We start from the raw sequence: 23,785 nt of genomic DNA on the forward strand, positions 1-23,785 counted from the left end.
GAAACATATAAAAATCCATGAAAACCTTTGTACTGTGGAGAGAAGCCTGGATCCAGTCCTGAGACTTCCTCCCCGCTGAGCGTTAATAAAGGCCGCATTGGCGTTAGAACCGACTCTGAGTGTTGAGTGATTCTTCTGAGAAAACATTCACGCTAATACTCAACATGGTTGCTAAGCACTCCATCTGGAGTCATCGATTAAGGATATTCCGTACCAGTCACTATAATGGTTTGTTATGGTTATCTTGTCTCAAGCTGTTGATCCAAGACAAGGGTCATTGCTCAGTCAGACTCAGTCAGCAGTTCATTGCTTGACTAACTGAGTTCCCATCATGCTTGGAGGAGCCCCCTGACAGCCATTTTATATTTGGCTACCATTTTAAACACATACATGTATATATATAATCAGCAGGTACCTAATGGCCTACAACACAGTTTCTTTTTAAAGGCCTATGATTTTTCTTGTGGATTTTGCTGGCAGCAGAGTCCTGAGATTAGTCTTTAGTTCCTGGAGACTCCAGCGCAGTCCAGGAGGGTTGGTAACACTTGGGCTGGGCCGCTTTTCAATAGCAAAGGGAAGGCCGAGGGGTGGCCCTGATAGAGGTCTGGAAGATTATGAAAGGGTTCGATAGGGTAGACGTAGAGAATGTTTCCCCTCGTGGGGGAGACCAGAACTGGGGGCCATCAATATAAGACAGTCACTAATAAATCGCCATATTATAAAAAGGATATCGAGGCACTGGAGAGGGTGCAGAGAAGATTTACAAGGATGATACCAGAAATGCGAGGGTATACATAACAGGAAACGATGAACAGGCTGGATCTCTTTTCTCTTGCAAAAAGGCTGAGGGGTGAGCTAATAGAGGTTTTCAAAATGATGAAAGGTTTTGATCGAGTGGATACAGAGAGAGTGTTTCCACTTGTGGGGAAGAGCATAACTAGAGGCCATCAATATAAGATAGTCACCAGGAAATCCAATGGGGAATTCAGGAGAAACTGGATAAACACATGGGGGAGAAAGGAATAGAAGGATATGGTGATGGGGTGAGATGGAGAGGGGTGGGAGGGGGCTGGTGTGGAGCATAAACCCCGACACGGAGCCGGTGGGCCCAATGGTGTGTTTCTGGGCTGTAAACTCGATGTAATTCTATGGAACACCAGTAAGGGGGAAAGAATGGTTATAATTTATGCTGAATTGCAACCGCCTCTCCATCTGATACCCATGCACAATATTATTCTTTTGTTTTAGTTCAATACCATGGGAGCAGTTCGATAACATGAGCTCGGATTACAAGCTGTAAAAACATAAACCCACGGAAGCACAGAAAGCTGTGTGTGTCAGACCTGCTGCATGTCAGCAGCAATCAGCTCACCTCTGTGGTGAATCATTGTAACCACACAGGTCACGCTACACATTAACTCTGCACTTTCCACCGTTTGAAACAAAAAATAAATCTCAATTCGCAGACCCTGAGCAAACCGGCTTCTGTGCCTCCGGGCAGAGAAAAATGGATTACTGCATTCTGTATCTAACCCCGTGCTGTACCTGCCCTGGGAGTGTTTGATGGGACAGTGTAGAGGGAGCTTTACTCTGTATCTAACCCGTGCTGTACCTGCCCTGGGAGTGTTTGATAGGACAGTGTAGAGGGAGCTTTACTCTGTATCTAACCCCGTGCTGTACCTGCCCTGGGAGTGTTTGATGGGACAGTGTAGAGGGAGCTTTACTCTGTATCTAACCCGTGCTGTACCTGCCCTGGGAGTGTTTGATGGGACAGTGTAGAGGGAGCTTTACTCTGTATCTAACCCCGTGCTGTACCTGCCCTGGGAGTGTTTGATGGGACAGTGTAGAGGGAGCTTTACTCTGTGTCTAACCCCCTGTACCTGCCCTGGGAGTGTTTGATGGGACAGTGTAGAGGGAGCTTTACTCTGTATCTAACCCCCTGTACCTGCCCTGGGAGTGTTTGATGGGACTGTGTAGAGGGAGCTTTACTCTGTATCTAACCCCGTGCTGTACCTGCCCTGGGAGTGTTTGATGGGACAGTGTAGAGGGAGCTTTACTCTGTATCTAACCCGTGCTGTACCTGCCCTGGGAGTGTTTGATGGGACAGTGTAGAGGGAGCTTTACTCTGTATCTAACCCGTGCTGTACTTGCCCTGGGAGTGTTTGATGGGACAGTGTAGAGGAAGCTTTACTCTGTATCTAACCCCCTGTACCTGCCCTGGGAGTGTTTGATGGGACAGTGTAGAGGAAGCTTTACTCTGTATCTAACCCGTGCTGTAGCTAAGTGCTTTGCTGCTAACAATGAGTGTCCCAAATGAGAAACTATTCTGTCTCTCACCCTTAACACACCGAACCTCGAAATGCGCAAAATTTCCCCCAAAAACTGAGATATGTATGTTTTTATCCAGATTCTCCAACGTGAGAAGATTATGGAATTGGAGAAGCAGATGAAAGAGCTCCAACTTCTCAACGCCAACCTGACTGAAAAACAGAAGGTCCTGCAAGGTTAGTGGTGTTTGTCATTCCACAACCGTGGCTGGGGTTCCTGCCCGGGGTCTTAGCCGACAAATTAAACTTTTAACATTAAATGGATCAAATAAAAATTTGGTTGCCGGGGGTGATGATGCACTCCAGTCCCTCCGGCGCTCACCTCTCGCGGAAGGCCGCGAGCGTACCGGTGGACACCGCGTGCTCCATCTCCAGGGACACCCGGACTCGGATGTAACTGCGGAAGAGAGACAGGCAGTCGGGCTGAACGACCCCCTCGACCGCCCGCTGCCTGGACCGGCTGATGGCCCCCTTGGCCAGGCCCAGGAGGAGGCCCTCGGACCTACCCGCTCCCCTCTGCACAGGGTGCCCAAAGATCAGGAGCGTGGGACTGAAGTGCAACCAGAATTTGAGGAGCAGCCCCTTCAGATATTGGAACAGGGGCTGCAACCTCACACATTCAGTGTACACATGGAGCACAGACTCTTCCAGACAAGCAACAGCTCTATAACTATTTTAGTTGAAATCAAAAATCAAGTTCCTCCTCGAGGCACTAAAAGTCAACAAATAAACAAGTTTACTTTTTACCGTAACCGTAAATCAAATAAAAATGTGGTTGCCGGGGGTGATAATGCACTCCAGTCCCTCCGGCGCCTACCCCTCGCAGAAGGCCACGAGCATACCGGTGGACACTGCGTGCTACATCTCCAGGGACACTCTGGCTCGGATGTAACAACAGCTCCACAAGCCTGCGCGCATGCTCACAGGTACAAACACTGCACCCAATTTCTTCACTTGCCTTCTTATCGTCATTTTAACAGTGCTGTTTGTGTTAATTAGCTGCTGCAGAGAAACAGCAAGAGAAGATCAACGAATGTGAAAGGAAGTTGACCACGACCAGAGATCACCTGCAGAGGCAGGAGGACAAGTTAAACCAGTGTCAATGGGACAGGTGGGTAACAACGTTATATAGCGCCTTTCACACAGTAAAACGTCCCAAGGGGCTTCACAGAGTGTTAGTAAATATAAGGAGATATTAGTGACAGGTGACCAAAAGCTCGGTCAAAGACGTAGGTTTTAAGGAGCGTCTTGAAGGAGAAGAGAGAGTTAGAGAGGTTTAGGGAGGGAGTTCCAGAGCTTGGGGCCCAGACAGCTGAAGGCACGGTCACCAATAGTGGAACGATTATAATCAGGGATGCTCAAGAGGGCAGAATTAGAGAAGCGCAGATATCTCGGAGATATAGGGCTGGAGGAGATTACAGAGATAGGGAGGGGCGAGGCCAAGGAGGGATTTGAACACAAGGATGAGAGTTTTAAAAATTGAGGCGTTGCCAGATCGGGAGCCAGTATAGGTCAGTGAGCACAGGGGGCGATGGGTGAACGGGACTCGGTGCGAGTTAGGACACGGGGCAGTGAGCACAGGGGGCGATGGGTGAACGGGACTCGGTGCGAGTTAGGACACGGGGCAGTGAGCACAGGGGATGATGGGTGAATGGAACTTGGTGCAAGTTAGGACACAGGGCAGTGAGCACAGGGGTGATGGGTGAGTGGGACTCGGTGTGAGTTAGGACACGGAGCAGCGAGCACAGGGGGTGATGGGTGTGTTAAGTCCTAGTTCGGGTGGTCAGCTGCATTTGACAATAATCGAGTCAGACACCTTCAATCTTTACGTCTTTATTGAAGCGGCTTCGGACCTGTTACCAAACTGCCAGCACAGAGTCTACAGATTCCGGGGCAGGCAGACAAAAGGTCTGCCTATCCTCACAGACGCATCCCTTTTATTCTTACAAACTGCAGGAGTATGGCCCGCTTTATCAATCACAGTGTGTTACTAGGGCTTCATGGATTGAAAGCCTGTTTATCTTTAGAACATTTGATGCTTTTACGAGCGGAATTGCAACAAGCAGAATTGCTCAGGGACACCAAAACCTACGTGCTAGGATAGATTAGCTTAATCACGTGAAGCAGATGTGTTCCTTATCAAGTCATGGCCATAAACCCTTGTTTATCAGTGATGGTCTCACAAGCTACTTTGTCCACTACTTTCTCACGGGAAACTAAGTCTGTCTTTTCTTATTTTCTTATTGATTCCTAGAACCATTTTATTAACCCTTTCATGATTCTTCCACATACATTCACATTCCCCCTTTTATCATTTCATAAATGTTTACTCTCAATTTTGTGCACGGCCCGGTACTCCCTGCCTCAACGTGCTGGCCAGTCACGCGGTTTCAGGAGTCCCGGTCGCTTAGATCAAATTATGCCCCATGTTATTGCTAAGATCAATTTTGTTCCGACCAGTATGTGTGAAATTATACGAATCCAAGGATGGATGTTCACATTTATTCCCCAATCCCAGACCTTTCTCCACCAACTCTGACTTTGTAAGTCTACATCGATATCTTCTTCCAGTACTTTGATTTTAATTTGCAGTTGGTGGTAGAGCTTTACGGATTGACCCACCCTGAACCTCAACTCTCGCAATACTTCGGTTAGATGTGGGATGGTGATATGTGCTTGCCCGATCGTGACAGGTCGTAGTGGCGTAAAGCAAAAGTTTGGCTGTGGTATAGGGCACTGCAGGTCATTTGGGTCCCTTGTCTTACTTCTACACAGGTATCCACACTCTGGCAAGAGGTGATACCCGTGTTTGAGTCGTGAGGACAGGAATAATTGGACTGCTTTGTGAGACAGGACTGGTTAACGGGCACATCCACTTCTGCACACCCGAATCCTGTACCATTCCAACACTGTGGGTACCCATCCTTCCCAGACCCTGTGGTGTTTAGGCAGGTGGCTGGGGTGCCTCAGCCATCGGAATATGTGAAGGTAATGTTTTCGGCGGGCGGGGTATCATTGTATCCTCGTATGTAAAGACTGGGATCCATAACCGGGTTTGGGGTAAACAATTCAGTGACCGACATAACAGGGTAGCATACAACCGACTCTGGCTCGAATAAGATCTTATGAGTCCTCAGGAATATATTATGATCGTTCCCCAGTTGCCCTTGCACGTTCCTTTTCCTCCTTTGCCCTGTTACTGATTCCAGGGATTGGTCCTTTGAATCAACTAAGTCATCTTCAGGTTGGTCAGGGCAAACAAAGTCCATCTCACATTCCCTGAACCGGCATGGCAAATTCCATCGGTCTTTGCCCTGTGGAGTCACCTGTCGATCAACCTGTGAGAGTATACCCATACGGGATTTTATTTTAGTCATGGTCCATGATTCGAGATCGTCTGGTGTCCTGGTTCCACTTTGTACGATATCTCCCGTACAGAGGCGGAGAATTTGCTCTCGTGAGCCGTCGGTTGGGCAGCTGAGTAGTCGTCCCCCTGTTTTTGTTACTGTTATCAGCAGGATCACGACTCCTAGCAGCAGGGTTCCGTGCATTCTTTCAATCCTGAAAGACAAAGGGGCTTGCAAACCGTCATGTTACTATCGTGGCCACCTAGGTCTCATGTTATACCTAAATACCTAAAAGCAGGACAAGCAATCATATGATAATTAGATTAATTAAAATTATGGCTTAAAACTACGGCTAAACGGTTACGGAACGACGGGAACGAACGTATTATTATTCCACGTCTATCTCCACTCCCCCCTTTTGATTCCCGCCGGTAATCGATTTGCAACGATGCATGTGCACCCACGCGTCTCTACCTTCCACCTTTACAGCGGTGGGGGTGGTGAGTAAGACCTGAAATGGACCATCCCATCGGGGCTGGAGATGACGTCGCGTCCAATTTTTGATGAGGACGAAGGATCCGGGCTCGATGGGGATGATCCGTGAGAGGAGGGACGGTCACCATAAGCGGCGCGAACCTGTGAATGAGAGGCTCGCAGTGCCTTAGTTAGGGCCAACACATAGGTGGTCATCTCCTCAGTCATGTGATGAAAGTAAACGGCAACTGGAGAATGGTGGTCCCAAGGGGTGCGAGGAGGTCTGCCGTACACGATCTCGGCCGGGGTGAGACGTGTCGTCCCTGCGGGGGTGGAGCGAATCTGAAAAAGAGCTACAGGTAACAATTTTAACCAAGTCGACCCTGTTTGAGAGGTCAGTTTAGCTAACTTGGTTTTAAGAGCCTGGTTGGTTCGCTCGACCAGACCCGCCGCCTGGGGGCGATAGGCACAATGGAGTTGTTGATGTATCCCTAACTGTTGGCACAATTCCTTGTTTACAGCTGCAATAAAATGGGGTCCGTTATCTGAGCTAAGACGACGGGAACCCTGAAGCGAGGGATAATTTCCTTCAGCAATATCTTAACAACAGTACAGGCTCTATTATCCGTAGTAGGATAAGCTTCAATCCATTTACTAAAAACATCAACAATAACCAACACATATTTATAACACTGACAGCGTGGCAATTCTATATAGCCCATCTGCAAAGTCTCGAAGGGTCCGGCTGGCAAGGGTCTTTTACCTAATAAACATGGTGCCCCCCCTTCCAGGATTATGGCGCTGGCAGGTAAGGCAACGAGAAATAATATTCTGCGCAAACATTTGGAGGCTAGGATGCCGCCATGTCTGGAGGAGCAGGTCACTAGTGGCTTTTGCTCCACAATGCGTGGCGTAATGAACACATTCAATTACCCAAAGGGCCAATTCATCGGACATACAAGTTAGACCAGCGGGTGTGATCCACAACCCAGAGGCAGGATCATATTTACAATCAAGATCGTTCCAAAGTTGTTTTTGTACAGCAGGAGCGTCCTCCTGTAGGCAAAGTACTTCTTCGATGGTTGACATTGGCTTTTCAGGGGCCGACAAGCTCGGTTTAGAGCTGGGCGTCTGCCTCATCATTCGGGGCACAACAATCTGCTGACTCCTTGCAGCACACTTAGCCGCCTCGTCAGCACGGCGGTTTCCGATGTCGATTGGAGAGGAACCGGCAGTATGAGCGGAACATTTAATAACAGCGATTAACATCGGGTCGTGCCGTCGGATGAGGCGGGGGAGCCCCTGGAATCATATTCCAATTATCCCATTCATTGTCCTCGTCAGCCCCTTGCCAAGACCAGCCATTGAACTACGTAGTTCAGTTAAAGATTCCTTGTTTGTTCTATTTCTCTTTTCCTGTGCACATTCCTTTCTTAAAATTTCCAATGGCTTAGGGATTCCCGCATCGGTTAATTTAATTCCTGCCTTGAGAGCATTCTCCTGCCAACTCGCCAGAATATTCTTATCTTTTTCATCTTGACAATGTTGGCGCCAAATTTCAATCAATTTCTTACTCTTTTTCCCGATTCCCTTTTTCCAAATTAATTCTTGGCACGTTTAATTGTTTCTAAATCACTTGAACCCCTTAATGGCCCTATGTCTGAACCTAATTTCTGATTCAAACCTCCCGACAATTGTCTGAGTTGCTCGTTTTTATCTGGGTGTTTATTACCCATGATATAACTTATCTTAACCTATGTATTCAACGTTTTGACGGACTCATTAAGTGAGACAATTTCAAATCAGTTATCTTTTAACCCACCACCGTGGTGTGCAGCCACAACTTCCTTTTCTCTCTATTCCTTTTCTCTTTATTTCTTACTGTTTTAACGTTTGACGGACTACTTGTGGTAGACAATTTCCAGATCAACCAACTCCTTCGTCATTTTAACGGACCACCATGGTGGACAATTCCAAATCTATTCCTTTCCTGGGGTAATCTGACAACTGACCACGGGCGATCCCATCAACAATTAATTGAACAGTGGTGAAAGATCCGCGACCAGAACTTACGACAGGAGGAAAACAAAGTGGCAATTTAACTAAATATACTCACTTTGGGGCCCATTCCCTCTGCCGCGTCCCATCTGTAGGATATCAACGATTCAGCCACTTCCAATCGAGAGTTTTTGGGATCCCACTTCTGACACCAAATGTTAAGTCCTAGTTCGGGTGGTCAGCTGCATTTGACAATAATCGAGTCAGACACCTTCAATCTTTACGTCTTTATTGAAGCGGCTTCGGACCTGTTACCAAACTGCCAGCACAGAGTCTACAGATTCCGGGGCAGGCAGACAAAAGGTCTGCCTATCCTCACAGACGCATCCCTTTTATTCTGACAAACTGCAGGAGTATGGCCCGCTTTATCAATCACAGTGTGTTACTAGGGCTTCATGGATTGACAGCCTGTTTATCTTTAGAACATTTGATGCTTTTACGAGCGGAATTGCAACAAGCAGAATTGCTCAGGGACACCAAAACCTCCTACGTGTTAGGATAGCTTGGCTTAATCACACGAAGCAAATGTGTTCCTTATCAAGTCATGGCCATAAACCCTTGTTTATCAGTGTTGTTTATCAGTGATGGTCTCACAAGCTACTTTGTCCACTACTTTCTCACGGGAAACTAAGTCTGTCTTTTCTTATTTTCTTATTGATTCCTAGAACCATTTTATTAAACCTTTCATGATTCTTCCACATACATTCACAGGTGAATGGGACTTGATGCAAGTTAGGACATCGGGCAGCAAGCACAGGGGGTGATGGGTGAATGGGACTTGGTGCAAGTTAGGACAGGGGATGATGGTAGAACGAGACTTGGTGCGAGTTAGGACACAGGGCAGCCGAGTTTTGGATTAACTCGTGTTTACGTAGGATAGAACGTGGGAGGTAAGCTAGGAGTGCGTTGGAATATCGAGTCTACAGGTAACAAAGGCAGGGATTCAAGGTCATAGGCAACTGAAAGAGCAATATATTTAACAGTCACAGATCCTACAAGAGGGAATAGTCTTAAATGTAGAAGAGGCAGGCTGAACAGATAATTCTGATTGAACTCCTTTACAGAGAGGGTGGTGAATGTGCGGAATGGAATGTCCAGGAAGGTACTATGGTCTGTGTTGTCGAGTATTACAAAGATACTCAACACCGGTCTGTTTCGGAGAAAAGAATTGTTTATTATAAAGCACTCGATCGAGGGAGAGACAACTTCTACACAAGTTCAGTAACGCAGTGACCCAACCAGCCATTCTCTCCGAGCTGCTTTGGAGCTGCTATTTTTATACATTCAAAATACATACAAAATCATGAAGCATCTGCGCGGAAGTTTTCCATTGGTTGTTTCCGCTAACACGTCACAAGTCCTCGCCTAGTTACAACAATTTCATTGGTACAGGTTCGACCTCCAAAATCCGGAGTTCCGGAATCCAGAATGTTCCGGAATCCAGACACCGGGCCGATCCGTGGCGGGGTCGTCTGGAAACCAGAAAATGTTCCGATATCCGGACTCCCCCCGCCCCGACCCAACTTCGCCCCGGCCCCCCTCCCTCCCCTTTACCTCTGCTTCCCGACCCCACCTACCTCGAGCCAGGCAAGGAACTCCTCCACTGGGGCGAGGCCCCACCCGAACACTTCCATGACAGCGGGCTCTCACCCAATCAGGTCCTCGGCGGCGGGGCCCACCCAAACACTTCCACAGTGGCGGGGCCCCACTCGGCAACCCGAACAGCTCATCGATGAGCACCCCCCTTCCTCCCCTTTCTGACATTCCGAAATCGGGAAATACCAGAACCTGGGCTTGGGTGTTTCTGGAGTCGTAACGTCAGAAAGACATTACAAAATCCGGCAAAATGCAAAATCCGGAACGGCCTCGGACCCGAGGGTTCCGGATTCGGGACGCTGCATCTGTACATACAATTTCATTATGTCACTTCTGTGCGCCTCTTATCTGATTAGTTACATGCTACATCATTATTTTTCTATGGTTAAGCAATTATAAAGAACTGGTTCCCAGACCTATGTGTCCTTGATTATATTTGTTAGGGCAGGGAAAATAGAGTACAAGAGGTAGCTTGCAGGGAACTTTAAGACGGACTGCAAAAGCTTCTATAGATATGTAAAGAGAAAAAGGTTAGTAAAGACAAACGTAGGTCCCCTGCAGTCAGAATCAGGGGAAGTCATAACGGGGAACAAACAAATGGCAGACCAATTGAACAAGTACTTTGGTTCGGTATTCACTAAGGAGGACACAAACAACCTTCCGGATATAAAAGGGGTCAGAGGGTCTAGTAAGGAGGAGGAACTGAGGGAAATCTTTATTAGTCGGGAAATTGTGTTGGGGAAATTGATGGGATTGAAGGCCGATAAATCCCCAGGGCCTGATGGACTGCATCCCAGAGTACTTAAGGAGGTGGCCTTGGAAATAGCGGATGCATTGACAGTCATTTTCCAACATTCCATAGACTCTGGATCAGTTCCTATGGAGTGGAGGGTAGCCAATGTAACCCCACTTTTTAAAAAAGGAGGGAGAGAGAAAACAGGGAATTATAGACAAGTCAGCCTGACATCGGTAGTGGGTAAAATGATGGAATCAATTATTAAGGATGACATAGCAGCGCATTTGGAAAGAGGTGACATGATAGGTCCAAGTCAGCATGGATTTGTGAAAGGGAAATCATGCTTGACAAATCTTCTGTAATTTTTTGAGGATGTTTCCAGTAGAGTGGACAAGGGAGAACCAGCTGATGTGGTGTATTTGGACTTTCAGAAGGCTTTCGACAAGGTCCCACACAAGAGATTAATGTGCAAAGTTAAAGCACATGGGATTGGGGGTAGTGTGCTGACATGGATTGAGAACTGGTTGTCAGACAGGAAGCAAAGGGTAGGAGTAAATGGGTACTTTTCAGAATGGCAGGCAGTGACTAGTGGGGTACCGCAAGGTTCTGTGCTGGGGCCCCAGCTGTTTACATTGTACATTAATGATTTAGACGAGGGGATTAAATGTAGTACCTCCAAATTTGCGGATGACACTAAGTTGGGTGGCAGTGTGAGCTGCGAGGAGGATGCTATGAGGCTGCAGAGTGACTTGGATAGGTTAGGTGAGTGGGCAAATGCATGGCAGATGAAGTATAATGTGGATAAATGTGAGGTTATCCACTTTGGTGATAAAAACAGAGAGACAGACTATTATCTGAATGGTGACAGATTAGGAAAAGGGAAGGTGCAACGAGACCTGGGTGTCATGGTACATCAGTCATTGAAGGTTGGCATGCAGGTACAGCAGGCGGTTAAGAAAGCAAATGGTATGTTGGCCTTCATAGCGAGGGGATTTGAGTACAGGAGCAGGGAGGTGTTACTACAGTTGTACAGGGCATTGGTGAGGCCACACCTGGAGTATTGTGTACAGTTTTGGTTTCCTAACTTGAGAAGGACATTCTTGCTATTGAGGGAGTGCAGCGAAGGTTCACCAGACTGATTCCCAGGATGGCGGGACTGACATATCAAGAAAGACTGGATCAACTGGGCTTGTATTCACTGGAGTTCAGAAGAATGAGAGGGGACCTCATAGAAACGTTTAAAATTCTGACGGGTTTAGACAGGTTAGATGCAGGAAGAATGTTCCCAATGTTGGGGAAGTCCAGAACCAGGGGTCACAGTCTAAGGATAAAGGGTAAGCCACTTAGGACCGAGATGAGGAGAAACTTCTTCACCCAGAGAGTGGTGAACCTGTGGAATTCTCTACCACAGGAAGTTGTTGAGGCCAATTCACTAAATATATTCAAAAAGGAGTTAGATGTAGTCCTTACTACTGGGGGGATCAAGGGGTATGGTGAGAAAGCAGGAATGGGGTACTGAAGTTGCATGTTCAGCCATGAACTCATTGAATAGCGGTGCAGGCTCAAAGGGCCGAATGGCCTACTCCTGCACCTATTTTCCATGTTTCTATGTTTATTAATGACAGACAAACTGGAGTGTTTCAATCCTCCTTTGTATTATTATCTCGTGTTCTTCTAAGATAAAGTTTCCCTATTCTAGACAATTCGTCTAGTTTGTCTACCCTATCTGTCTATGATTGGACATCTGCCAAATACTCCCTTTTTGAGAGTTATATTTTCCGATCCGACACTTCTCCAAGCATAGCCACAAACTTTTAGAAATACTAATGATTTTTAACCCCTTCAGTCTGAATGCCAATTTGAGAGAGAGAGCGAGAGAGTTGAAAAGCAGATTCAATAGTAACTTTCAAAAGGGGAATTGGATATATACTTGAAAAGGAAACAATTTCAGGGAAATGGGGAAAGAGCAGGGGGAGTGGGACTGATTGGATCGCTCTGTCACAGAGCCTGCACAGGCACGATGGGCCGAATGGTCTCCTTCTGTGCTGTGAGATTCTACGTCCTGGAGAACAATCCCACAGAGATATCATGAGATATATTTCCCAGACACTGCCGGGTAAACCCCAGTGGTCCTCTCTGTCACTATATGAACAATCCTGTTCTTGATCGCTAATCTAGCCAACTACTTCAGATCAACTTAATGACATAATCTCAGCTATTTCTAGTAGCCTACGGGAAAAGATTTCTCCTAATCTCACTCGAGACTTGCTGTTATTCTTTCCCTTCCCCTTTGCATCTTCACAGAATCTCAGAAATTTACGGCACGGAAGGAGGCCATTTCTGCCCATCGTGTCCCTGCCGGCCGACAAAGAGCTACCCAGCCTAATCCCACTTTCCAGCTCTCGGTCCGTAGCCCTGTAGGTTACGGCACTTCAGGTGCACATCCAAGTACTTTTTAAATGTGGTGAGGGTTTCTGCCTCTACCATCCTTTCAGGCCGTGAGTTCCAGACCCCCACCACCCTCTAAATCTCCCCTCAAATCCCCTCCTAAACCTCCCCCCAATTACTTTAAATCTGTGCCTCCTGGTTGTTGACCCCTCTGCTAAGGGAAATAGGTCCTTCCTATCCACTCTATCCAGACCCCTCATAATTTTATACACCTCAATCAGGTCTCCCCTCAGCCTCCTCTGTTCCAAAGAAAACCACCCCAGCCTATGCAATCTTTCCTCATCGCTAAAATTCTCCAGTTCTGGCAACATCCTCATAAATCCCCTCTGCACCCTCTCCAGTCTTCTTCTTACACTCATACTCTGAGTTAAATGACCTGCTTACAACTCGCCAAGCTTTTCTAAAGTAATTTTACTTTTTTTTTTAACAGAGAAAAATGTCAACAACAACTGAGCCTGCATGGCCATGCAAATGCAATGCATGGGCCGTCCATCTTCTGTTTGATTCTCTCTCTCGTGGCTCTCAAATTACTGTGCGGTTAGAGGTAAGTACCACCATAGCCACCAATTGCCCTTTCCAACCTTAGCTACAGAACATTTTGATCCTCCATCAAACTTCTGGTATCCTATTCGTGTCAAAACAATAAGGTAGAGCCATTTCCTGACCTGGAGCCTGAAATTTAAGAGCTCATGCTAATCTGCAAACTTCCCTCACCAACCAGCAATTAAACTCTGACTGACCTCACGATTTATAGTAATTAGACTCTGATTGACCTCAGAATTTACTGCAATAATTCAGATTAATTTAAGATTAACAGCAATTGGACTCTGCTTCTCAGACGGTGTTAGTCTTTGTGACCTTAAATAATCTGGCCACTTTAAATATAGATCCACCTTCGCAGGTCAGAGGCTGGGTATTCTGCGGCGAGTGTCTCACCTCCTGACTCCCCAAAGCCTTTCCACCGTCTACAAGGCACAAGTCAGGAGTGTGATGGAATACTCTCCACTTGCCTGGGTGATGCAGCTCCAACAACACTCAAGAAGCTCGACACCATCCAGGACAAAGCAGCCGCTTGATCGGCTCCCCATCCACCACCTTCAACACTCACTCCCTCCACCACCTTCAACACTCACTCCCTCCACCACCTTCAACACTCACTCCCTCCACCACCGGCGCACCGTGGCTGCAGTGTGTACCATCTACAAGATGCACTGCAGCAACTCGCCAAGGCTTCTTCGGCAGCACCTCCCAAACCCGCGACCTCTACCACCTAGAAGGACAAGGGCAGCAGGCGCATGGGAACACCACCACCTCCACGTTCCCCTCCCAGTCACACACCATCCTGACTTGGAAATATATCGGCCGTTCCTTCATCGTCGCTGGGTCACAATCCTGGAACTCCCTCCCTAACAGCACTGTGGGAGCACCTTCACCACACGGACTGCAGCGGTTCAAGAAGGCGGCTCACCACCACCTTCTCAAGGGGCAATTAGGAATGGGCAATAAATGCCAGCCTTGCCAGTGATGCCCACATCGCAATCAGTTAATGCAATGCAGACCAGGGCTCAAACCTAGGACCTTCCTGATCTGTGTGGCTCAGTACCATAAGGATATCAGAAAGAACACAGGAACAGGAGGAGGCCTTCCAGCCCCTCGAGCCTCTTTTGCCATTCAATTAGATCACGGCTGATCTGTATCTATACTCCATCCACCTGCCTTGGTTCTGTCACCCTTGATACTCTTCCAGACAGCAGAAATTGCAGGCGGCCTGGGAGTCAATGAACCGACTTAAAAAACGATTACACGGGACTTCCCCGTGCAACACCCTCCAGGCCAAGTCCCCAATAAATAAAGGGAGGACTCCCGCGTAAAGAGCCCTGCGCTGGGGTCAACGGCTCGACAACGAATTTAAAGTAAACTTTAACTCAAGTTCCTCCTTGTTAAAGAACCACTAAAACTGACAAATAAACACATTATACTTTTGAAAAACTATGGTCAAATTAAAATTTGGTTGCCGGGGGTGACGATGCCCTCCGACCTGCCCGCTCCCCTCCGCACAGGATGTCAACAGCTCTACAACTATTTTGTTGTGAACAAAATAAAACATTAAATCAAGTGCCCCCTGATTAAGGGGACACACACATACACACTCCAAACACTTTCAAACTAGTGACCCCTTGTTTTTTTTTCAGGGCACCAACACACACATTATACAAGTGCCCCCTGGCTAAAAGGGGTGGGGGAGGGGAGGCACTAAAACCAGCACAATAAACAAATTAAACTTTAGACAAAAAACATCAAATTTAAATTTGGTTGCCGGGGTGATGATGCACTCCAGTCCCTCCGGTGCCCACCTCTCGCGGAAGGCCGCGAGCGTACCGGTGGACACCGCCTGCTCCATCTCCAGGGACACCCTGGCTCGGATGTAACCGCGGAAGAGAGGCAGGCAATCGGGCTGAACGACCCCCTCGACCGCTCGCTGCCTGGACCGGCTGATGGCCCCCTTGGCCAGGCCCAGGAGCAGTCCTACGAGGAGGTCTTCCGACCTGCCCGCTCCCCTCCGCACAGGATGTCACCGGCTCTACAAACCTGTGTGCATACATTACACACTATAAGAATGAATTTAGACCATTGGGAATTAACAGACCGTGCACTTTTTAATGTAAACCTGCATCATGTCCGACGCATGTTAACAAGTCTTGTTGTTTGTGTTTTGTGCGGAAACGACGCGATCGGTTCTTTCTGCAAGAATTGTCACAAGAAGTTTTAATGACAGCCATTGTTAGCGCAGTTCATGTCATGTGTGCGGCAATGCTCCCTCTAATTTTATTGTTCTGTGCGCGGGTCCCTTTGCAGTGTCTGTTCCAGCGGCAGGAGCTGGTGAGCAGCCCGTGGGTGGCCCCACGATAGGTACACGATCCCGCACGGCCGCGCACCGTAAGGGGGACATTGGTGTGCGGCTCGCAACAACTCGCCAAGGCTTGCCATGTGACCTCCCACCCCGCGCTCAAATAATTGCCCAGCCCTGGTTTAGTGGCTATCTGGTCAAGCTCCCGCAAGTGGTCAAGAGCAGATCGAGAACTGGCCTGCCCCTGTCCACAGTATTGCTCCCTGGTCATGTGCTGATGCTGTGCCATTTATTCAATATACAGATTTTGCTCTCAAATGTCCTGCATATTCTGTCACCATGGAATGCGCTGCCTGAAAGGCGGAAGCAGATTCAATAGTAACTTTCAAATGGGAAATTGATAAAGAAAAAAACAAATTGCTGGGCTATGGGGAAAGAGCAGGAAGGGGAGTGGGACTAACTGGATCGCTCTGTCACAGAGCCAGCACAAGCGTGATGGGCCCAATGGCCTTCTGCTGCAATGTAAGATTCTATGATTTAAATACTCTTTTGTTTTATTTGTAGGTTCAGCACACAGACTGGATTTCAACAACAAAAAAAATTACTTTGCTTTGTTACCAGTTTTCTACAAGAAAAAGCACATTTTCATTCGGTAACGTCTCCATTGCGTTGCCGCCCAAGGTGAATATCAGCCCCATAAGGCAGAGTAAGACTCAGAACATAATACCCCAGTCCCTCACACTGTACCCCGATCCCTCACACTGTACCCCGATCCCTCACACTGTATCCTGATCCCTCACACTGTACCCCGATCCCTCACACTGTACCCCGATCCCTCACACTGTACCCCAGTCCCTCACACTGTACCCCAGTCCCTCACACTGTACCCCGATCCCTCACACTGTACCCCAGTCCCTCACACTGTACCCCAGTCCCTCACACTGTATCCTGATCCCTCACACTACACCCCGATCCCTCACACTGTACCCTGATCCCTCGCACTGTACCCCGATCCCTCACACTGTACCCCAGTCCCTCACACTGTACCCCGATCCCTCACACTGTACCCCAGTCCCTCACACTGTACCCCAGTCCCTCACACTGTACCCCGATCCCTCACACTGAACCCCGGTCCCTCACACTGTACCCCGGTCCCTCACACTGTACCCCAGTCCCTCACATTGTACCCCGATCTCTCACACTGTACCCCGATCCCTCACACTGTACCCCAGTCCCTCACACTGTACCCCAGTCCCTCACACTGTACCCTGATCCCTCACACTGTACCCCGATCCCTCACACTATACCCTGATCCCTCACACTGTACCCCTGTCCCTCACACTGTACCCCAGTCCCTCACACTGTACCCCGATCCCTCACACTGTACCCCAGTTCCTCACACTGTACCCCGATCCCTCACACTATACCCCGATCCCTCACACTGTACCCCAGTCCCTCACACTGTACCCCGATCCCTCACACTGTACCCCAGTCCCTCACACTGTACCCCAGTCCCTCACACTGTACCCCGATCCCTCACACTGTACCCCAGTCCCTCACACTGTACCCCAGTCCCTCACACTGTACCCCGATCCCTCACACTGTACCCTGATCCCTCACACTATACCCCGATCCCTCACACTGTACCCCAGTCCCTCACACTGTACCCCGATCCCTCACACTGTACCTCAGTCCCTCACACTGTACCCCAGTCCCTCACACTGTACCCCGATCCTTCACACTGTACCCCGATCCCTCACACTATACCCCGATCCCTCACACTATACCCCGATCCCTCACACTGTACCCCGGTCCCTCACACTGTACCCCAGTCCCTCACACTGTACCCTGATCCCTCACACTGTACCCCGGTCCCTCGCACTGTACCCCAGTCCCTCACACTGTACCCTGGTCCCTCACACTATACCCCAGTCCCTCACACTGTACCCCGATCCCTCACACTATACCCCAGTCCCTCACACTGTACCCCGGTCCCTCACACTATACCCCAGTCCCTCACACTGTACCCCAGTCCCTTACACTGTACCCCGATCCCTCACACTGTACCCTGATCCCTCACACTGTACCCTGATCCCTCACACTGTACCCCAGTCCCTCACACTGTACCCCAGTCCCTCACACTGTACCCTGATCCCTCACACTATACCCCGATCCCTCACACTGTACCCCAGTCCCTCACACTGTACCCCAGTCCCTCACACTGTACCCCAATCCCTCACACTGTACCCCAGTCCCTCACACTGTACCCCGATACCTCACACTGTACCCTGATCCCTCACACTGTACCCTGATCCCTCACACTGTATCCTGATCCCTCACACTGTACCCCGATCCCTCACACTGTACCCTGATCCCTCACACTGTACCACAGTCCCTCACACTGTACCCCAGTCCCTCACACTGTACCCTGATCCCTCACACTATACCCCAGTCCCTCACACTGTACCCCAGTCCCTCACACTGTACCCCAGTCCCTCACACTGTACCCTGATCCCTCACACTGTACCCCAGTCCCTCACACTGTACCCCAGTCCCTCACACTGTACCCTGATCCCTCACACTACACCCCGATCCCTCACACTGTACCCCAGTCCCTCACACTGTACCCCGATCCCTCACACTGTACCCCAGTCCCTCACACTGTACCCCGATACCTCACTGTACCCTGATCCCTCACACTGTACCCTGATCCCTCACACTGTATCCTGATCCCTCACACTGTACCCCGATCCCTCACACTGTACCCTGATCCCTCACACTGTACCACAGTCCCTCACACTGTACCCCAGTCCCTCACACTGTACCCTGATCCCTCACACTATACCCCAGTCCCTCACACTGTACCCCGGTCCCTCACACTATACCCCAGTCCCTCACACTGTACCCTGATCTCTCACACTGTACCCCGGTCCCTCGCACTGTACCCCAGTCCCTCACACTGTACCCCGGTCCCTCACACTGTACCCCGGTTTCTCACACTGTACCCCAGTCCCTCACACTGTACCCCGAAGCCTCACACTGTACCCCGATCCCTCACACTATACCCCAGTCCCTCACACTGTACCCTGATCCCTCACACTGTACCCCGATCCCTCACACTACCCCAGTCCCTCACACTGTACCCCGATCCCTCACACTTTACCCCGGTCCCTGCATTGTCAGGAATGTGAGAGCAGGTAGCTGACCAAGTCATTAGTTTAGCAATTTCTTGCAAACAATTCTGGAGGAGCCGTATCATAGAATTCCACCTGATATGTACATCGGGCCGAGGGGCGGTGCTGGGATTGACAACGGTGCTTTTCAAAAACACGCATGCGCATTTCCGACCATGCGCATTTCCGACCATGCGCGCATCACCAACGCCATGCATGAATGGTGTTGGAATGGCGAAGGGTAAAGCTGAAGAAGGGTCTCAGTAGATTCAACGCTGAACATGTCCAGCCAATGCAGAGGAGCAAACAACAAACCAGCAGGATGTTGAGCTACAAGGGCCAAAGTTGTAGAATACGAGTTAGAGGAAGTAGCGGCAGGTCACAGAGACACGATACCTATCCAATTCCACACTCTTTCAGAGAGAGGCAATTCTCTGCCAAGCACTCCATTGGACCAGTAGCATAGTGGTTATGTTACTGAACTAGTAATCCTGAGGCCTAAACTAATGAGACGTGAGTTCAGAACCTATTAGAGGAGCTGGGAAATTTAAGTTCAGTTAATAAATAAATTTGGAATAAAAAGCTAATATGAGTAATGGTGATTATGTGTCTACTGGATTGTTGCAAAAACCCATCTGGTTCATTAATGTCCCTTTAGGGAAGGAAATCTGCCATCTTTACCCGGTCTGGCCTATACGTGACTCCAGACCCACAGCCATGTGGTTGACTCTGAAATGGCCCAGCGAGACACTCCATTAAGGCCCATTAGGGATGGGCAATAAATGTTGGCCTCATCCCGTGAATAAAAAAAATAAAATTATACTGGCGCTCCTCTCCTGACTCAATTCAACCTGGCACTGTTTGCCCCGACCCCAATTCAAGATGGCACCCCCTCTATAAACACTGGCACCCTAATACAAAGCACACCGCCCAGTGTTCCGAATCTTTCTCTCCGCTAAATTTCTGCTTTCATGAAAATTCTCAGCGGCAGAATGCAGCGGCCTAATGTAATTCCTTCAGCGGCGAGACTTGGGTAGTGAAATCACGGGGTGTTGAGCGTTGCTTTTTGTCAGTATTTGTCACCTTGCTACAACAACTTCCAAAGACATTGTTCGCATTGACAACGGTGCTTTTCAAAAGCACGCTTGTGTTTTGCGAATTTCGACAGTCAATAGTTGTGTGCTTGAAAAAAAACACTGAAGTGGCGAACCCTTTAGGTTTAAGCCTTAGTTAGGGCGAAATTAAAGCCTGTAGCTCCTTTAGACTCAAACTACTTTATATATTAGAAAGTTCCAGATATACTACTGAAATCCCGACATGTTTACTCGGTCCCTGGACTGTGGGGGGGCTCCCCCGAGACGTCTGGGAACTTGGCGTTGCTGTTGGTTACGGTCAGGCCTAGTCAGACAGTGCTCAATATCGAAGCCTGCCGCCCAATGGCCATGGAGCTAGGGGTTGCCAACCCTCCAGGATTGTCCTGGAGTCTCCAGGAATTGACAGCTAATCTCCCGGACACCGCTACGGGTTAAACCCTGGGAGAAAAATCACAGTGGCATTAAAAAAATTGGAGTTTTTATTTTTAAAAATTGGAGATTTGGGGATGGGGGGGTTGAGAAAAAGGCTGTTTGACCGGGTGGGGTGGTTGAAGGCGAGAGGTCATGTGATGGAGACTCCAGGAACATGTTCACCCAGAGTTGGCAACTCTGCACGGAGCGGGAGTCCTCCTCCGAAAGAGGAATTTCAACGTCTCAATGTTACCCGAGAGTTCACCTTGAAAAGGAACACGCACTGTTTGTAGAAACACCTTATTTTTAAGACAAAGCCTGAAAATGTAATCTAAAATAAATTGCGACTCAATAATGTGAAGGAATTTGTTTGTTTTATATTTTGGAATAAAATAATAGCACAACTCTCCTGCTCTTATTGGCTTCCATGTTTCTTTACATTATTTTTATGCGTTTGTTCTTTGGACACAAGTTTGAGCTGCACAAGGCCAGATCAAGGTTCAATGTCAGCAGGTTTTCCCAGAGAATGGTGAACCGTTGGAACAGGCTGCTGTCTCGTGCCGTGGAAGCAGATTCACTCAAGCGAGAGCTGGACCTGTGTCTGGCAGGGGCGGAGATCGCCTCTTACAGAAGAAGGAAAGACCACTGGATGGCCCAAAGCGCTTTACAGCCAATTCAGGGCCAGGGCGATCTCCTGGACGAGTTTCGATCATCGAGATGGATCAGGGAGGATTTTCCCAGATTCCACCCCCCCCCACCAAATTGGCCTGGGTTTCTTATCTGTTTTTTTTGCCTCTCCCAGGAGATCAAGTGATTTCAGGTGGGGTGGAGTGTGTATGTTGTGATACACAAGGTATGGCAATTGTGTGGGACAGGCTGGATGGACCAGATGGTCTTTACCCATCCGTCATTGTACATGAGCACTGACAAGGCAGCGTTTATTGTTCATTCCTGGCACATTACTTCCAAATCCCTTTATTTTCACTTGGACTCTCTCAGGCCCTGGGCTCAGTGGGCAGCACTCTCGCCTCTGAGTCAGAAGGTTGTGGGTTCGAGTCCCACTCCAGAGACTCGAGCACATAATCCAGGCCGACACTCCCAGTGTAGTGCTGAGGGAGTGCTGCACTATCTTTCATGATGAGACATTAAACGCCCTCTCAGCTGGATGTAAAAGATCCCACGGCCATTATTTAAAGAAGTGCAGGGGAGTTATCCCCGGTATCCTGGGACCAACATTACTAAAACTGTTACTAGGGCTCATGTGTACCATGCTCGACCAAAGGCCGCCTTGATGTCTCTCTCGCTCTCTCTTTCTTATCTCTCCACTGGCATTCACTTCTTCCTTCCACATCTGGATCAAACCGTGATGAGATCTGGAGACGAGTGGTTCTAGCAGTACCCAGCCTGACCATCGGTGAACAGGTTATTGGTAAATAAAGATAGAAAGAACTTGCATTTGTAAAGCGCCTTTCACGACCTCAGGACGTCTCAAAGCGCTTTACAGCCAATGAAGTACTTTTTGGAGTGTAGTCACTGTTGTAATGTAGGAAACGCGGCAGCCAATATGCGCACAGCAAGCTCCCACAAACAGCAATGTGATAATGACCAGATAATCTGTTTTAGTGATGTCGGTTGAGGAATAAATATTGGCCCCAGGACACCGGGGGGAACTCTCCCTGCTCTTCATCGGTGGATCCTGCTGGCACTGATGACGATTCCCTCCATCAAACATCACTTGAGCTGAATTAAATCCATCCTGTGTTTCCACATTGCCGGGGTGGAAACGAGTGTTGTAACTGCCCCAGGACAGCCTGGCTCCGGGAGTCTCCAGCTCCGGTGTAACACTCCTGGGGTCTCCGGGAATTGAAGCTTAATCCCCAGGACACTGTGAGCAACTTCCGGAAAGAAATCATCGGGGCATTAAAAACATTATTATGTTATTCAATTTCCTTGAACATTGTTGTTGTTTGACCATTTGACTTCACGGCAGGTGAGCCCCAGGTGGGCAGAGGAAACGTTACAAGGGACCACCCTCAAAGCCTCCCTGATAAAGTGCAACATCCCCACCGACACCTGGGAGTCCCTGGCCAAAGACTGCCCTAAGTGGAGGAAGTGCATCCGGGAGGGCGCTGAGCACCTCGAGTCTCGTCGCCGAGAGCATGCAGAAACCAAGCGCAGGCAGCGGAAGGAGCGTGCAGCAAACCAGTCCCACCCTCCCCTTCCCTCAACCACTGTCTGTCCCACCTGTGACAGAGACTGTAATTCCCGTATTGGACTGTACAGTCACCTAAGAACTCAGCTGTCATGTATGTAGACATGTATACTAACTGTATAGTCACATAAGGTGTGCCACCAGAGGGCACTGCAGTGGGAGACCTGAGGGTCACCTGCATAGGTGTGCAGGGCCCAGTATAAAAGGCTTCCACCATGCTTGTGCCTGACTGGAGTTACAATAAATGGGACTAAGGTCACAACAGCTCAAGTACAATACTAGACTTCGTGGAGTCATTCATAAGAGTATTAAAGACATAGCAACTGGCGACGAGATTACGAACGTTCACGCAAAAATGACTAACGTTGGTGCATTAGAAAAGTTCTCAGAGGGTGAGGATTGGGAAGCCTCTATATGGAGCAGCTCCATCAATATTTCGTAGCGAACGATCTGGTCGGCGATGATCCGGCCACGCTGGCAGATAAGCGCAGTGCTATCCTGTTTACTAGTTGTGGGCCCGCGCTCTACGGCCTCATCATGGACTTGCTTGCACCAGAGAAGACAACGACCAAGTCATACGAGGAGCTGAAAGTGCTAATTCGGGACCAACTCAAACTGAAGGAGAGCATCCTCTCGGCCAGGCATCGATTTTATATACACTGTTATGTATGTGGACTTGTATTTACTCTGTACAGCCACCAGAGGGCTCATCCCCTGGAGTCCCAAGGGATCCCATAATCCCTGGGAGCACAGGTATTTAAGGAGGCATCACAGGTTGGAGAGGCACTCTGGAGACCTTCAATAAAAGACTAAAGTCACACTTTACTTTGAGCTCACAGTGTTCAGTCTGACTCTTTCTCCATACACAACAACTGGCGACGAGATACAGATAGCGAACCCAAAGATGCAGAGAACAGTGGGTATCCTGGAGAAATTTTCGGAGGGAGATGATTGGGAAACTTTTGTGGAGGGACTCGACCAATACTTCGTGGCCAATGAGCTAGATGGGGAAGAGAGCGCTGCCAAACGAAGGGCGATCCTCCTCACCGTCTGTGGGGCAC

At 48.8% G+C, this 23,785-nt stretch overlaps 1 protein-coding gene across 2 annotated transcripts in view; it reads left to right on the top strand.

Annotated features, from left to right (window-relative positions):
- LOC139228495 (golgin subfamily A member 6-like protein 22) overlaps positions 1-20,918 on the top strand; it is a 41,833-nt gene extending 20,915 nt beyond the window's left edge. For both annotated transcript variants that reach the window (XM_070859557.1, XM_070859556.1), the window contains exons 2-5: positions 2,408-2,504; positions 3,327-3,438; positions 13,417-13,530; positions 16,399-20,918. In XM_070859557.1, the coding sequence (XP_070715658.1) occupies positions 2,408-2,504; positions 3,327-3,438; positions 13,417-13,528 (321 nt within the window). In that variant the 3' untranslated portion in view covers positions 13,529-13,530; positions 16,399-20,918. The remainder of the gene's footprint in view (positions 1-2,407; positions 2,505-3,326; positions 3,439-13,416; positions 13,531-16,398) is intronic.
- The last annotated feature ends 2,867 nt before the right edge of the window (positions 20,919-23,785 follow it).

Source organism: Pristiophorus japonicus, chromosome 18, assembly GCF_044704955.1.
Source record: "Pristiophorus japonicus isolate sPriJap1 chromosome 18, sPriJap1.hap1, whole genome shotgun sequence".
Taxonomy (NCBI): Eukaryota; Metazoa; Chordata; class Chondrichthyes; family Pristiophoridae; genus Pristiophorus; species Pristiophorus japonicus.